Source organism: Pyxicephalus adspersus, chromosome 1 (assembly GCF_032062135.1).
Source record: "Pyxicephalus adspersus chromosome 1, UCB_Pads_2.0, whole genome shotgun sequence".
Classification (NCBI taxonomy): domain Eukaryota; kingdom Metazoa; phylum Chordata; class Amphibia; order Anura; family Pyxicephalidae; genus Pyxicephalus; species Pyxicephalus adspersus.
In genome coordinates, this window is record NC_092858.1 from 107,429,180 (window position 1) to 107,445,812 (window position 16,633).

Below are 16,633 nucleotides of genomic sequence, written 5' to 3' on the forward strand. Positions count from 1 at the left end.
GCCACCTCCACACTATGTTATTGTGCCACTCTGTGGCCTCCTGATGCTGCCCCCACCTCCACACTATGTCATTGTGCCACTCTGTGGCCTCCTGATGCTGTCGCCACCTCCAGACTCTGTCATTGTGCCACTCTGTGGTCTCCGCCTGGATGCTGCTGCTGCCTCCACACTGTCATTGTGCCATTCTGTGGCCTCCTAATGCTGCCCCCACCTCCAGACTCTGTCATTGGGCCACTCTGTGGTCTCCTCATGCTGCTTCCACCTCACCACTATGCCATTGTGCCACTCTGTGGACTTCTCAAGCTGTTCCCCCACCCTCCCCACTCCATGACAGGGCCACTAATTTGCCTGTTTTGGCCTAGATGACATCACTATTTATTTGACCCTTCTTCTGATCTGTCAGAAGGAAGGAAAAAAGAGACCCACAACGGATCCTGTCTGTGTAGCAGCTGTAAGGCCTGTATGGTCCCATCAGAATTGGCTTATGATTTGGTAGCCAAAAGCAGGAGTGGGTACAAAACACAGAAGACATGCAAATATTCCAAAGTTTTTATCCCATCTACGTCACCAGACACAGGCGTGAGATCGGGTGAGGAAGAAGAACCTGGAGGAAGAGGTAAAGATGACGGCACCCACATGCTGGCCCGGAGACGGATGCCGGGACGATGCAGGACCCAATAGAAGAGACCTTCAGACCGATCGACTGCTCTGCGGGATTGAAGGTAAATATATATTTTTTTTTGTTTTGGGCAAGGTTTGAGTTTACTTCCTCTTTAAAGGTTGATTCTACATTAGATTTATCATCAACAATGCAGAGCTAGGGCATGCCTAAAAATAAATAGAATGGATTGCTTAGATAGGCCGAGCATTACTTAGATGGTTAAAAATCTAAATGAGACTGTTCACACCAAATGCCAAAATGGCACAGATAGCCACAATAGATTTAAATGGCATAAACTGCCAATCTGAGTAGAGTACATCAGCTCAGCAAATCTAAAAATGTTTCAAATAAACATTTCATGCAGGTAGCATAAAGCGGACCTAAATCTGGATGGCTTACCTGTACGCGTTCCAGCACAGGGCTCCAACATCTTCTTTTCTTCCTCTTCCAGGCGATTTTCAGCCATTTGATTGGCCATGCCGGGATGACGTACCTTCCTTCATACCAGCATGTGCTGTAGTGCTGTTATTGCCGGGTTTCCATGGCAACCAAAGCTGAGATTGCTTATGCGCAGCTTAACGTTGACGCCATACACCCAAAAAAATCAGGCAAGTAATACGCAATATTGCAGAAGGGGCATAATGACCTGCCAGATCTAGCAAACTTAAAAGCGGAAGTTTATTAAAGCTCTCTATGGCTGGAGAAGATACATTTTCATCAGTGAACCTGCCTAATCCAGCAAACCTGGAATGGATTTCTTAAAAGTCATTTGCAATTTGCAATTGACTAGATCAATTCCAGGTTTGCTGGATTACCCAGGTTCAATGATAAAATGTATCTTCTAACTGAAAGTCTGTATAGAACAAAAAGAGGGGATCTTGAGTTTGAGTCTTTGAGCCCTGTATAGAGGCTTTTTCCTGCAAAGTAAAAACAATAGTTAAAGGAACTTATAGGCCCCTTGTTAATGGGAAAATGATTAAATATTGTTAAGCACCCTGAAACTCTGTTGATGATCTTTCATAAGTAATTACTTCAGAGAACACGCAGTTAGAGAGGTTACCAATAGCTTATTTTAAAGCTGAACTTCTGCCTTACCTTTAGTCACAGTTATACAGGTTCCTCTCCTGTACTGAGATTGATTTTACTGCACACTGTGGACATTTAATGATGTGCATTAGAAGCTGTAGCAGATCAGATAAAGTCTACCTTATATTATGGCTTATAGACATTTAGCACCATCTATCACTTTCCTCCCCAGCCCCGACCCTTGCCTATTCTTTAATTTATTGGATTTTAGTCCTTTGAATCATGGAGGTTCAGCATCATATGTTACCTGGGGTAGTCTGTATGAGGTATAGTGCTCTGATGTGTTCATTAAGTTATGTACAACACTCTGATGGCCAATGGCCCCTACCACCAGCCATACTCTGCATGAACTAAACACAGAAACAAAAAGAGGCTCAAAAAAAAGCAATCTGCTATGCACTGTTAAAGTAACTTGACCAGGTTTCGTCCAATTACAAATCTATTTGTGCTCCAATGAGCAGACAGCACAATATAGGGGCTTGCTTCTTTAACACTGTAAGCCTGATTTTAATGAATAGGGCAGGCCATGGTGAGTGCAGGGATGTATAAATAATAGGGAGCAGAAAGTGATATAATTAGACCCCAAGGAAATTATGTCACTGTTTTTGAAGGATACTGTGATGTTTTCAGGAAGCTATGGACAGCACCCTGTAGCCCCTACCACCAGCCCTGATTTTCTTGTATTGCCAACAGATGTACAGAAAGTGATAATGTCACCGTGTCTAAAAAAAAAGGTATGTGGTAAAAATAGAAATTGTATCTATTTAAAATATATTTAGCATGTGGTCAGGGGAGAGAGGAGGAACCAGGGAAGGCAAAATATCAGCAGATTAAACTTCAGCATTTAAACTTGTTAATTGCATAAGAACATGAAAATAGTTTAAGTAAAATTCTATCCTTAACTTCAGCCTTCAGCCTTCAGGCACAGTTGCACAGGCTCCGGTTCTGTAAATGGACATGTATGTGGCTCAAAAAAACAACAAGTCTCCGGAGGTAGTGCCCTGGCTTCTCATGGATTATTGTTTTAGCTCTACACTGTACAGCGCATGAGGCGTGTAGTGTAGAGCCCAGCTCTTAGGGCAGTGGTGCTCTCAGAAGTTACATTAGAGTTGGCAGCCAAGGCGGCAACTTCCTCTGACCTGGTGATGACATATCCTGGACCTGTCATTGCTCCAGGGCACCTGCACACAAGTAAAGCTACGTACACACTTCCAATTATTATCGTCGGAAAACGAACGACGAACGTTCCTGCACGATATATACGAACGATCGTATAGCACCGATACTGCACATAGAGGTAACGACACGATCGTTCGTAGATATTGTACACACAATAGATACGATCGTTTAAGCGATAGAGGAACTATGTGCACGACAGGAAAGTGAACGGACGTTCGTTCATCACGCATGCTCTGAACATGGACGATCAACGAACGACCGTACACACGAACGATGTTCAACAATCGTCGTCCAATCCGATCCGCCGGTCCGGTCGTTCGTTTCCACTTTCGTCGACTTTCGTCGGCGTCGTTGGTTACTTTTTTACGAACGATTTTTTGCCCAATCGATCGTTCGTCGTTCGATTGGAACGATAAAAATTGGAAGTGTGTACGCACCTTAAGTCTGAGCCATAATCTGTAAATCTGCTGTACATACTTGAAGATTATGGCAGAAGCTCACCACTCAGTAGTATACAGTAGTTCTGCTTTATTGGTTACATTGACTTCACTACATCAGTCAACTGCTTACAGTGTGTCTTATTTCCTGGTTGATTAACAGCCAGCGTCACCTAGCCCTTTAAATTCTTAAACTAGCATGGTTCTGCAAGGCATACAGTAGAAAACATTGATTTATTCCTAGCAAAAAGCTGTAAGGTGGTTAGCTTGCATATATACGGTATGTTATTTCAATTAGTAAAACCAAAATAGATAACTTATTTTTAATTTTCATTATTGTAAGTTAGATTGCAAAAAGCAGTAATATTCTAACTAACTATTCCACTGCTGAAGATTCAATTGCTGTTGAGCAGCAGTACAGTTCTCTCACCCCTTTTTAAATAAGCCCCCATGTATAAAATGAACCTCTGTTTTTTCATTTTCTTCCAGAGTTCACATGTGATTGATATTATTATTAATAAAATAATAATCCTGTTTTGTTTTTTTGAAGATGCTTCTGTATACATGAACATGTAGATGAATCCCTACTGTATTATTATAAGAATAATAGGCTGCTGTAAGAAAAATGTGTCATATTTATACAAAGCATATATTTTTTTATAAAGTGTACATATCATCTGCAATCATAGGCAAATTTATTTTTCAAGTAAATATTTTTATTTTTAAAGTGCCAACATAATACACAGCACTGTACAATAAATACTAAATGAGTACATTTCAGTTATTTCTCAGGGGAAGAAACAGTTTTGTCCCCTCCAGACACAGAATATTAAAAGCAGTTAAGTGGGAAAACGAGTTTTTCTTGTTGGGGTAAGAAAGTAATAGGCTAATATTAATACGTATGCTATTAGGCAGCTGTGTACAATCTTATGTGTGACTGGGTATGCATACATGTCTGTGTTTGGATGTATTGTTTATTTTCCTCTGCTGATACACAACACTCTTTTAAATGAATTTACAGGATTATGATGACTTTTACTTTCCATTGTGACTTGTCTGTTTGCACTGTAAGGGGTGTTGCTTTCCAGTATGTTGAGCCCTTGAAATGCGCATTAGCAGATTTCTGTATAAGGGAAAATTGTTGTCATACTTGCCCATAATTTTCCTTACCTGGCAACTCCTGCTGACAGGTCACCTTATGGGTCAACTCTGTCCCTTTGACCCCCCCAGGACCCACCTATCAAGGTGTAAAAACCACCAACCTCCCCTACTCCCTATTCAGTAACAAGCCTTGCGACAGCAAGAAGAAGAGTGGGTGGGTAACTGCGCTGTCAGGAGGTGTTGCAGGAAAGGAAAGTTACAGGTAAGTATGACAACAATTTCTCCTTTTCTCCAATTTGCTCCTCCTGGCAATGCACCTTATGGGATGTAACAAGCAAAAAAATATTATAGGGAAGGATTAAAAAAAGAAATATATAACCCTTGAAGCTTGTATTGCTACAAAATATTCTTTAATGTTTCTTCAATGCTGAAAGTAACACAGAGGAGACTGTGTCTAAGAAGACATTCAATTGTTAATGTCTAATGAAAGTATTGGGTGACTTCCAGCTGGCTGCTTTGTAGATTGTCCCTGTTGAGAGCTCTGGTTTCTTGGGTTGAAGTCAACCCCATTTGAGAATAGGCCAATTTGATTGTTTCCAGAATCCCAAAGGAGATGATTCTTGCAGGAGCAGCTTGGCCTCTCTTTGGCCCACTGGTATACACAAACATGTTATCTACCTTTCTGAAACCTTGTGTTCTCTGTAAATAAGGAGATATTTTATAAACCATATCTAAATTCTTAGAATCATCTTCTTCTTCTTCCTGAATCTGCTCATGAGCTGCCTTTATTGCTGGTAGTCACTGCTTCCCAATTTAGGTGAAACATAGACTAAACCTTTGGCAGGGATTGTGGAGAAGGACACAGGCATACTCTTTTTGATGAGATGAGAGATTGGAATTCTGAGATTCTCTAAGCTGATGTAATTGCTGTAAGAAAAACTGTTTTCCAGGTGAATTTTTCTATGAAACACAGCTAGATAGGATGAAAAGGAGTCAACAAGGGGGTTATAAGTACCAGTGGAACATCCCATGTTGGGAATAGGGGTCTCAAGGGTGGCCTAATCTTTGAGGAATTGTTGGATTAGAACATTCTCTATCCATCTTCTTGCTGTAAATACTGATAGTGCAGACACCTGTACTTTTATAGTACCAGCTATTTATCCAGCTTCCTGTCCACAAGGGCCTCTTGTGGATGAGAAGACTCGCAAATGTCTTCAGGCCCTGCCATGCTTATTCCAGCAGATTGGATCCAGTCGTTGATGGAATTGTCCATCGACCTTGTGCCCGATATTCGCCGCAATGGGCTCCCTAGCCTGTTACGCTTGCATCTGTAGTTAGCATTGTCCAATCTCCTTCTATTAATAGGATTCCTTTGAGCAGGTTCTGTGTTGATGTCCACCATAAGAGTATGGAGGAGTTTATCTTTCCTCTTTTTACATCTATATACATCTATATACATTGTAATAGCCACCCCTATTTAGTGTGACATATATAGAATATGAAAGGAAAAGAAAGGGGCTTCGAGGCTATTTTTGAATTTTGTATTTCAGAAAAGAGTAATTACAATTCTTAATCATACATCAGTACAGTAATATATAAAAAATATTGCTTATCCTGTAAAAGTAAATTAGGTTGGTATATTCTTAATGATGAATTATTGGTTAGAATGTATATTTGTATTGTATTATATTATATTGTAGGAATATATTATATTGTAGGAGTCTTTACATATTGTATGCATATATATGTTTAGATTAGTAAGAATATAAAAATCTTTTCATCAGACATGTTCACTTACTTGTCAGAATATTATTGTCTGGGACTGTAGCAATCTAATAAATCTCTGAAATAGAGTGTTACTAATGTATAATACAATTTATGAAATATATAAATTCGTTGTTGTAAAGTTTTTTAATATGGTTGTAATTTATTGGTCTGGATAAGTATTTTTACTTACAGTTATTGCACTAATAAATTGAATTGTATTGTATTGGACGATGCTGATATTCTGAAATCAAGAAGTGGTTGGTGCACAAAATGTCTAAAAGGAAGGATTGAAAGTTATTATTTTATGTATGTAGTGAAATTAATTGGAAAATAGGGATGAGCAAGCGAGATTTGTAAGTTTGATCTCGTGGCAAATCGGGCCTTTCTCGTTTACCAAACATTTAAGCGAGAACGGCCTTGTGATTTGCCATGAGGTAGTGATCTCGACGAACAAACAAGGGGAAATGCATCAGGCGGGAACGGTGACTATTTCCTGCGGGAATGGCATGGCTGGGAGCGAATCATTTGCTCCCAGGATGCACAGCAAGGCCCAGCAGCCCAATCAGAGATCTCAGAAAAGGCATAAATACAGGAAAGGAGGGGTTAACCACTCCATCTTGTGTTCTGTGTGATGAAAAGAAGCAGGGAGAGAAGTGAATTGTGACAGGGAGAGGTTAGGAGCCTTCTGTATATCTTGAAATATACAGATTGTGTCCTACACTCCAAAAAATATTTCAGTGTGATACGTCTTGCAATCTATCACAAAAGCCATTGTGCATTGTAATAGGGACAGGTTAGGACCCTTCTGTATATCTTGAAATATACAGATTGTACAGTTTTTCTTGCTACCTCTTGCTAGTTATCAGAAAAGTCAGAAACATTTCTGTCCTACACTCCAAAAATATTTCAGTGTGATACCTCTTGCAATATATCAAAAAAGCCAAAAAAATTTCTGTATTTTTCTGAAAAATATACAGATATTTAATTCTGATACCACTTGCAATCTATCAAAAAAGCCAGAAAAATATCTGTATTTCTCTCAAAAATATACAGATATTTTATTCTGATCCCACTTGCTATGTATCAAAAAAGCCAGAAAAATTTCTGTATTTATCTCAAAAATATACAGATATTTTATTCTGATCCCAATTGCTATTTATGAAAAGAGCCAAAAACATTCTGTATTTCTCTAAAAAAATACAGATATTTTATCCTGATCCCACTTGCTATCAAAAAAGCAAGACAAATTTCTGTATTTCTCTCAAAAAATAAAGATGTTTTATTGTGATCTGACTTGCTATCTATAATAAAGCCAGAAAAATTTTTGTATTTCACTCAAAAAATACAGATATTTTAGTCTGATCCCACTTGCTATTGATCAAAAAGCCAGAAAAATGTCTGTATTTTTTTTTTAAATACAGATATTTAATTATGATACCATTTGCTTTTTAGGTGGGTTACTAACAGCTATCAAATCCCCACTGCAGATGTCACTGATTGACTGACACTAGGCCAACCAAGATGCCTCTGTGAACCGACACTGCTCCAGTGCTGAGTGTGTGGCTGCCTATCACCAAACACCCTGTCAGCTGAGCCTGGCTTGGTTGAACTTTTCCGCTAGTTATCGTAACGTCCAGGGATGGCATTCTTCGCCAGTGTCATACCTGTTATTGTGCCAGCTAGAAATTTACTTTACATTTCTGCTGCTTCTGGGAGGCCAACAAACTACAGATGAAAACCCCCAGTACTGCCACACTGATAGGTACCATTGCCTTTGCCTAATTTTTCAGCTAAGTACTGTAAGATTGAGGGTTGGCATTCATGTCATCAACTTCATAATGCAAACTAGCAATGTCATCTACCTTCCCAGCACTTCCGGCACCACAGAGCACATCGACAGTGCTGGCGCACAAAACATCTTGGTCTAGCCCTTCTACGTTTAATAACAAATTTTCAATATTTGCATTAAACATTGCTGGGTGTCATTGACGATGCACTACACCCAACTCTAAATGCCAGTAACCAATGCGCTCCACACCCTGTCTCAGGGCCCACCACCTCCTCCTGATGCTGTTGCTGCTGCCGCCTGTCAGTACTCCATTCAAAATAATTGTATTACACACTTCTGGGTGTCATTGACGATGTACTACACGCAGCTCTATTGCCAGTTACCAATGAACTCCACGCTCTGTCTCAGGGCCCAACACCTCCTCCTCCCGCTGTTGCTGCTGCCGCCTGCCAGTACTCCATTCACTAAAATTGTACACTTCTGGGTGGCATTAATGATTCACTACACCCAGCTCTAGATGCCAGTTACCAATGTGGTCCACACTCTGTCTCAGGGCCCACTGCCTCCTCCTTCTGCCATTGCTGCTGCTGTCACCAGTCAATAGTCCATTCACTAAAATTTTACACTTCTGGGTGGCAATGACAATGCACTTACACCCAGCTCTCCATGACTCTTACCAATGCGGTCTCCCTGGCGATAGCTGACCACAGGCCACACACTGGTCCTCCATCCTTTTGCCTAATGTCACTGCACTACTTGTCAACAACTTTATGGGTGGCATTCCGAACACGTCATCCAGGTCATGATGCCAGCTAGCAATTATTATTATTATTATTATTTGTATTTTTCCTTGTTGCCACTGTTCTATTACACTTACATAGCAAATTTGGTGGCTCTAACATGTATAGGGGGCCTTGCTAATAATGTTTAAAGTCAGCCTATTGACTTTAATGTAATTTGCGAAATTGATTCGCCGAAATTTCGGGAACCCACCTGAAGTTGAAAGAAATTTTCGCTAGACTGTCAGAAGCCTTCTCGCTCATCTCTTTTGCTAAATCTAGTGGTTCTGTATGTCTTATAAGTAAAGGGGAGAGGAGAACAGCAGAGTTGTTTCTCCGTCTGGCAGTCAAAGAGCTGCATTGACGGTTGTCCAGTCCTTCTTTCCAGCCAACCACCTCTCCCAGCCAGATCTGAGCCCAAGATCCCGCTTCCTGACCGGTTCGCTGGAGACCGCAGCCAATTCCGGACCTTCCGCAATTCCTGCCTGTTGTTTTCCTGCAGCCTAGAACTTTTGCCGAGGAACACACCAAGGTGGGCACTGTAGTCTCCCTCCTCCAGGGGGAACCACAGGCCTGGGCCTTCCGATTGATGGATCACAGTGATGAAGCCTTGGTTAATGTAAATGCACTCTTTGAGAAGTTTTCAGAACTTTATGATGATCCCCGGCGTGCTGAAGCAGCCCTCTGCAATCTTCAACAAGACCGATGCCTGGTTAAGGACTACATTTCAGACTTCCTCAGATGGAGCTTTGATACCCAGTGGAATTAAGCCGCTCTCAAACATCAATCCTGGATTGGGTTGTCTGAATGTCTGAAAGATGAGTTAGCTAATCAGGCTAGTAACCCAGATTGGCAGAAGATTACGAGAGCGCAGGATGGAGAAGTCAGGAACCCTTCACTCACTCTTGTATTCCAATTTTCTACCTCCACCACCATTGGTCCCTGAACCCACTCCACTTCCTGTCTCTATGGATTGCCCAGAACCTATGCAGTTGGGTCTAGTCATGCCCTGACTGTCCGCTGAGGAGCACCAGAGGAGTTTTCAGGCCAATCTCTGCCTGTATTGTGGCTCTCCTGGTCATCTGCTGCGTAACTGCCCCAAAAGACCTGGGCGCAGGGGTAAGTCGACTCCCTCACCCCCATCCAGGCTAACTCATCCGTCCTCTGCTCATATTTCGCTCTCTTTTTTCCTCCAGGGCCCCGACAGAACCTTTGAAGTACAAGCCATTGTTGATTCTCAGGCTTGCACCTGTTTCTTGGATGTCACCCTGGCCAAGCAACTCCTTGTACCCCTTCGCAACAAGGAACAACCCCTCTATCTGTGACTCGCAGATAGCTCTACCATCAAGACTTGACCAGTTACACTGGAGACAGTTCCCCTTCTCATAACTATACAACCGGAGCATCAGGAGCTTTTAAGTTTCGATGTGATACCCTCTCCACTCTTTCCCGTTATCCCTGGTATACCGTGGTTGCGGGCCCATCATTAACTGGTCCACTGGCGAAGTGACTTTTGCATCTGCGTATTGCCAGCAGTTGGCTATCCACTGCCAATCTGAGGTTTCGCTGCCCCTCTAGGAAGTTGGGCCCTAAGTTTACTGGTCCTTTCCCTGTCTCGAAGGTCATCAACCCGGTGGCTGTTCGACTTATGCTGCCCGACTCCTTGAAGATCCATCCAGTATTTCATGTGTCTTGCTTTAAATCAGCTGTACTGAGTTCTTTGGCTGGCAGATCCTCTCAACCACCCACTCTGGTATTGGTTGAAGGTAATGAAGAACTTGAAGTTGAGGCCATCCTGGATTCTAGAAGGTCAGGGAGCCGTCTTCAGTACCTAGTTAAATGTAAAGGTTTCGGTCCAGAGGAAAATTCCTGGGAGACGTCTGGTAATGTTCATGCCACCAGGTTGGTAAGGGCTTTTCATCGGGCACACCCAGATAAACCAGGCCCTGGGGTCACCCGGAGGTTGCCTTTAAGGGGGGGCACTGTCACAATACCTGTTGGTTCCCACAGCGACCCCTGCTAAAACGTCCTGCTGCATCCCGTGCCTGTGTACCCTGCCGAGCTACCAAACGCAGCACTCACTCTTTGTCTCTGGCTGACAGAACATGCAGCACCTCCTGTTCTGCTCACACCTTGATACTCTGCTCATGATTTCTTTGTGATTTCTGACCTGACCTGCGCCTGGAACCTGACTCTGCCTGTCTGCCGCCTTTCCTGTGCCTGGAACCTGACCTTGCCTGTCTGCCGCCTGCCCTGACTTGTGCCTGCATCCGCCTGCCACCTGTCTCTACACCGAGGCTGTCCAGCCTTCCTCTTCAGGTAGGGTGACCAAACATATTACGCAGCACGTAGGGGTTAAATAGGGGTTGCAAATGGCAGACGAATACAGACAGTAATAGAGGGGAAGAAGACCCTGCCACGAAGAGCTTACAATCTAGTAGGTGGGGGAATTTTGACACAATGGGATGGGAGATATGTAGTGGTGGGAAGAAGTGATGGTTCAAAAGACAGAAGAAGATGGGTAGGCAAGTTTGAAAAAATGGGTTTTGAGATACAGGCATTCAGTAGACCTAGTATCCTCATGCACTTCCTTGCATTCGCTTTTGTAGTTCTCGAAAATCGCCCATTCTCTTATTTGATTTATTTTGCACTGAGAAAGAAACACCCTTGCTTTCTTTGTATCGACTATCACTCCACGGTATTCCATTACCTAAGTGGGATGCAGTTGACTCTTCTGGTGGTTTACTAACCAACTGAATTGTACTAGAGCAGTTAATACCTGTTACCTGCTTTTCACGATCTGATCTTTCGAGTCCGCCAAAACGAGGACATCGTCCAGATAGTGGTACAGATATACACCCTGAATTCTCAGGAAGGCAATTACTGCCATTAGAATCTTGGGGAAGGACCTTGAGGCTGTTGACAGACCTAAAGGCAGGCATGTAAACCGGAAAAGCTGGTCCAGAATAGTGAATTAGAGTGTATTTTTGGTGTCTTGAAATATTGGAAATGGGTAGATATGCATTCTCTAGGTCAATCAAAATCATCCATATGTCTGGGTGGAGAACAGCCAAAATTGTTTGCAAGGATTCCATACAGAAGGATCTGATCCGTAGAGAAGTGTTCAGGTTCCTGAGGTCCAAGACTGGCCAAAAGTTCCCTGACGCTTTCTAAAACAGAAAAAGCCTGAAATAAAATTCTTCCTCTTGCTCTTCCACGGATCTCAATATTACTGCCTGTGATCTGACAATCAAAACGTCAAAGTAAAACAAGTTTATTTATTTATATTTTTTAGCGATAATCCTACCTATACAACAAAGCAGAAGCCTAAAGACTAAGACAAGCTTAGAAATCCCTGAAATATCCTAGCAGTCCTCCTAATAATTCCTATATCTGTTATTGGACTTGTGCAAGTGAGCACAAAATGGACTGCACACCAGATAGGTAAGAATGCATCCTTTTCTGTTACAGGCTCTTCTGCATTTAGGATTGTCAGTACCCCAGGCTACTAGCTGTCCTCTATTCTCCCAAAAATAATGTGATCCCTGGGCTGTGTAGTCCAATTGCAGCACTACATGTTAGGCACATTTCCAACAAAGCCTTTTCATTTCATTTTTTTAGATTATCAAACATGGTTAAGGTCAGTATAAAAAGCAAACATTTTCAGCCCTGCAATTATGAATTTAATATTGCATATGATTACTGACTCTAATATTAGAAGCAAGCAAGCTAAAAAAATATTTATGTATCAGTGAAAGTGAGCTGTGTTTTCATTTATATGCAAATACGCATTTATTCAGTATACTGCCACAGGCAGTAAAATGGAAATTCTAGGTTAAATATAAGTTGGGTATTGTACTAAACTTAGTGTTTTCCTTTGTTTCATCAGATCCCATGGAATGGTCCTCAGGTAATGTTCAGAAGTGGATTCTATGGACAGAACACCAGTATCGTCTTCCACAAGTGGGTCGTAGCTTTCAAGATCTAACTGGAAGAGACTTGTGTGCCCTTAATGAAGATGGTTTTCGAGTCAGATCACCACTGTGTGGGGATGTCTTGTATGCTCATCTGGATATATGGAAATCAGGTAACACGATAACATTGAAGGCCAAATGTGCATTTATAATTGACCCTAGAGGGACTGTTAATAAAGTAGTGAGCATGGTGTTAGTTTTTCTGTTTGCCCAATTTTTTAAAGTGGTAATTTGTTACTTTATTCACAGAAATGGCATTCTGTACACCAGTTTAGGATTAATACAGTATGGTGATCAAGGTACTGATTGCCACTGTATAATACCCCATTATAGAATAATGGTGAGAAAAAAAGATTGTCATTTCTTTAAAAAAAGAGACCCCAAATCTTCATTGCAGCTGTCTTTAAATGTTTGTAAACTTCAAAAGTGAACTACTGTTTATTACTCTTTTAGTCTAGTAAATGCACTACTAAATGTGTTTTAATATATCTGTTGTGATTTTAAGATATATATATATATATATTGTGCAAAAAATACCTGTCGATCATGTAGAAAATGAATAGTTGCCCTACACACACTTCCTCTAAATGTGAGCTCAAACGCCTCCTGGGATAACTACATCATTTAGCCCAGGAGACTTCGGGCTGCTACTTTTGCGCATGCCTGAGACATAGCCAAAAGAAGGAAGGCACTTCCTCTGCACCGAGATGAAGAAGGATTCCAGGATGCCGCAGTGCCTAATTGAGGACAAGTATAGAGGGATCAGAGGCTCAGTGGAAGTAAAAGAAAGTAGTGTTTTTTTTTTTTTAGTACAGTTCCGATTTATGATCTGAGTGCGTTTGGGGCAAATTAGGAGATACTTGATGGGGCATTAAAAGGTTAAAACATAGGCAGGTATGCATATATTACAGACTTGTATTGCATGCTTTTTTGTTTTTTTGTTTGTTTTTGCCCATGCTGTAATGTTGTTTTTATGCTTTTGTCTCTGCAGCAGCCTGGATGAAAGAGAAGACAGGATCCAGTGATATGAGATACTGTGGTAAGTCTACTACCTAGAGAGTCCTGAATGCAGCAAACTTTAATATTTAAAGTATTTTTCCATAACCTCAGTTTTATGAACACATTTAGTAAAATTTACTAATGTGCATGATATTTGAGGATTTGAAAACTGGTGAGATGATCGTATTGGCATTGTCCATCTCTTGAAAACATTTTCCATCTCCTAATGAATACAACTAATTTAGAGATCCTGTTACAACTCATTTTTAAGTGTCTCACTTTTCTTTCTATGACAGTGACTATGACACGTGCAAATATTGTCGTTGGAAATGATCTGACAAAAAGGCTGAAAGATGCATGAACGAGTGCTGTACATACAGCACCGTTCTGCCCTATGCAAAGGGGTGGGGGAGAACGGCGGATCGGCACCCTGGTGCGCACTCTTCCCCCTTCCCTCGCATTATGATCGTTCGTCGTCCATCGTCCGGAGATTCGCCAGGACGGTCGTTCGGACGATGGATGCCAGATTCTCATCCGATAATGGCCCTGAGCTAATTATCGCGTGAGAAACATTAGACATGTGTACTTAGCTTAAATCTGACTGCACTGGATTATACAAAGTTGTCTTGTTTACAGTATAGTAATAAATCAGTGTTTGGTGGGTGCTAAAATGTTAAATAAACTACATTTTGATACATTTCTAGATTTTTGTTTCTCAGAAGATTTAGGTGATCAAATCTCTATGTGTAAGTTTGTAGGTTTACACACCTCAAATTTTAGTTTATGTAGCATTATTGATAATGCAGTATCACCCTGCAGTTTGTTGGCCTCCCAGAAGCAGAAGAAATGTAAAGTTTATTGATAGCTGGCACAATGGCAAGTATGACATTGACGATGAATGCCACCCCTGTACGTTACGATAACGTAGCGGGATAGCAGTAAAACTCAAGGCAGGCTTAGCTGACAGGGTGTTGGTGATAGCCAGCCACAGACTCAGCTCAGGAGCAGTGTGGGTTCACAGAGGCATCTTGGTTGGCCAGTGAGTCCTTGTGTCAGTCAATCGGTGACATGTGCAGTGGGGGTATGATAGTTGTTAGTAACCCACCTTTCGTTCATTTTCAAAAAAGGGAGGCGATTGACATTTTCCAGAGACAGACGTGATCGGTAGTTCGTGACCACTCCGCCAACAGCACTGAAGGTTCTTTCGGACAGAACACTGGATGCCGGGCATGAAAGAAGCTTGATAGCATACTGTGCCAACTGCGGGCAGATTGCAAGCCTGGTGACCCAAAAATAAATGGCGTCACTACTGTCAGGACAGGCACCCTTCTCATAACTGCTATCATCAACACCACCACCACCAGCCAGAAAAGACCCAACGTAATCGTGCACCATGCGCTTCATGCGTTCCCGATGGTTATGATGGTGCAAATGCCGGGGTCCCTCCATAGGCATTACAACATGTGGACACACATATAAAAGAGAGGGGTTCCTTGGGCTCATCCTCCTCCTGTCCCTCAGTAGGCGCCAAAACATCTTCCTAATCATCACCCACCTCCTCCTTCAAGCTGCAACAGTTCCTGTTGTTCATAGCTCGCACAATGTCTAGGGCGTGACAGCACAAATGCGGGTTGGACGGGTCTTGTCCAGCAGCACCAACATGGTGTCCCTCATCATCATCATCATCATATTCATCTTCCTCCTCTTCTTGGAACTCCTGATGCTGGGCAGTGTCCCTTCTTGCTCGTCCTGATGCTGGCTGTGCAGTATGGAGTGTAATGTCACTCCAATCCTCTTCCCCCCTTTCCTCCCCTCCTCTCCCATCGCCACTTTCCATCAGGCCATACAGGTTATTATCAAGCAGAAGGATGATGAGTATGACGTCATTCCAGCCTGACCACTCCCGACTCACAACGTTTGGGGCCTGCTCAAAGGGGGCCAGTACCTTGCACAGTGTCTCCATCTGCAGCCACTGGTCACTGGTAAAATAGCTCAGTTGTGTGGCTGTACCAAGGGCCCCGCTGCCTCTGTGCACCATGCTGACCAAGTAATGGCGGATGGCTATCTTTTGCTCACAAAGACACTGGAGCATGTGCAGGGTGGAGTTCCATCTAGTCACAGTGTCAAAAATCAATCTATGCGGTGGCAGCCTCTGTTGGCACTGGATCTTGCTAAGTGCCGTGGCGGCAGTAGGGGGTCCGCGGACATGGCTGCAGATGGAGCGACCCAGTCTCAGTCAGTCCTCCAGTCCTGGGTACATGTGGAAGAACTTCTGTACCACCAGACAAAGTACGTGTGAAGACCAGGGCGCATGGGTTATGCAGCCCATGAGCAGCGCGGCCACAAGGTTGGCCACATTGTTGCACAATACATTGCCTGTTGTTAGCCGGGAGGGCATCAGCCAAGCGTCAAGCTCTCTGTGCAAAGTGGACAAGAGTTCTCTGGCACTGTGACTTTTCTCCCCCAAGGATACCAGTTTCAGCACTGCCTGGCAACGTGTGCTTGAAGGAGCCGTAGTGGCGTGCCCGCTTAACCAAGGGTGTCCTCTGCTGCTAGCCTTTCAGGAGGAGTGTCGAAAAGAGAGGGGCTCACGGTGGAAGGAATGCAAGAGGAGGGAGAGGACTGGGGTGGCCCATGCTTTCCCGCCACACCCCTCACCGGGGGTACCAGGTGCTGTAATGCCTCTTGCAGACTACCGCCCACTGAGCTATGCAAGGCCACCCAGTGATCGGTAAAGGACAGGTAACGTCACACTCCGTGCCTGGTTGTCCAGCTGTCCATGGTGACATGGATTTGGCTAGACATGGAGAATGCCAATGCCCGGGAGATGTTATCTTGATGCCTTGCGCAGATACCAGAAC

General features: G+C 42.8%; 1 protein-coding gene across 1 annotated transcript in view; it reads left to right on the forward strand.

Moving 5' to 3' along the window:
* Positions 1 to 16,633, forward strand: part of SPDEF (SAM pointed domain containing ETS transcription factor) — a 34,848-nt gene that overhangs the window by 10,217 nt on the left and 7,998 nt on the right. Inside the window, exons 3-4 of the mRNA XM_072398815.1 lie at positions 12,689 to 12,886; positions 13,765 to 13,812. Of these exons, the coding sequence (XP_072254916.1) occupies positions 12,689 to 12,886; positions 13,765 to 13,812 (246 nt within the window). The remainder of the gene's footprint in view (positions 1 to 12,688; positions 12,887 to 13,764; positions 13,813 to 16,633) is intronic.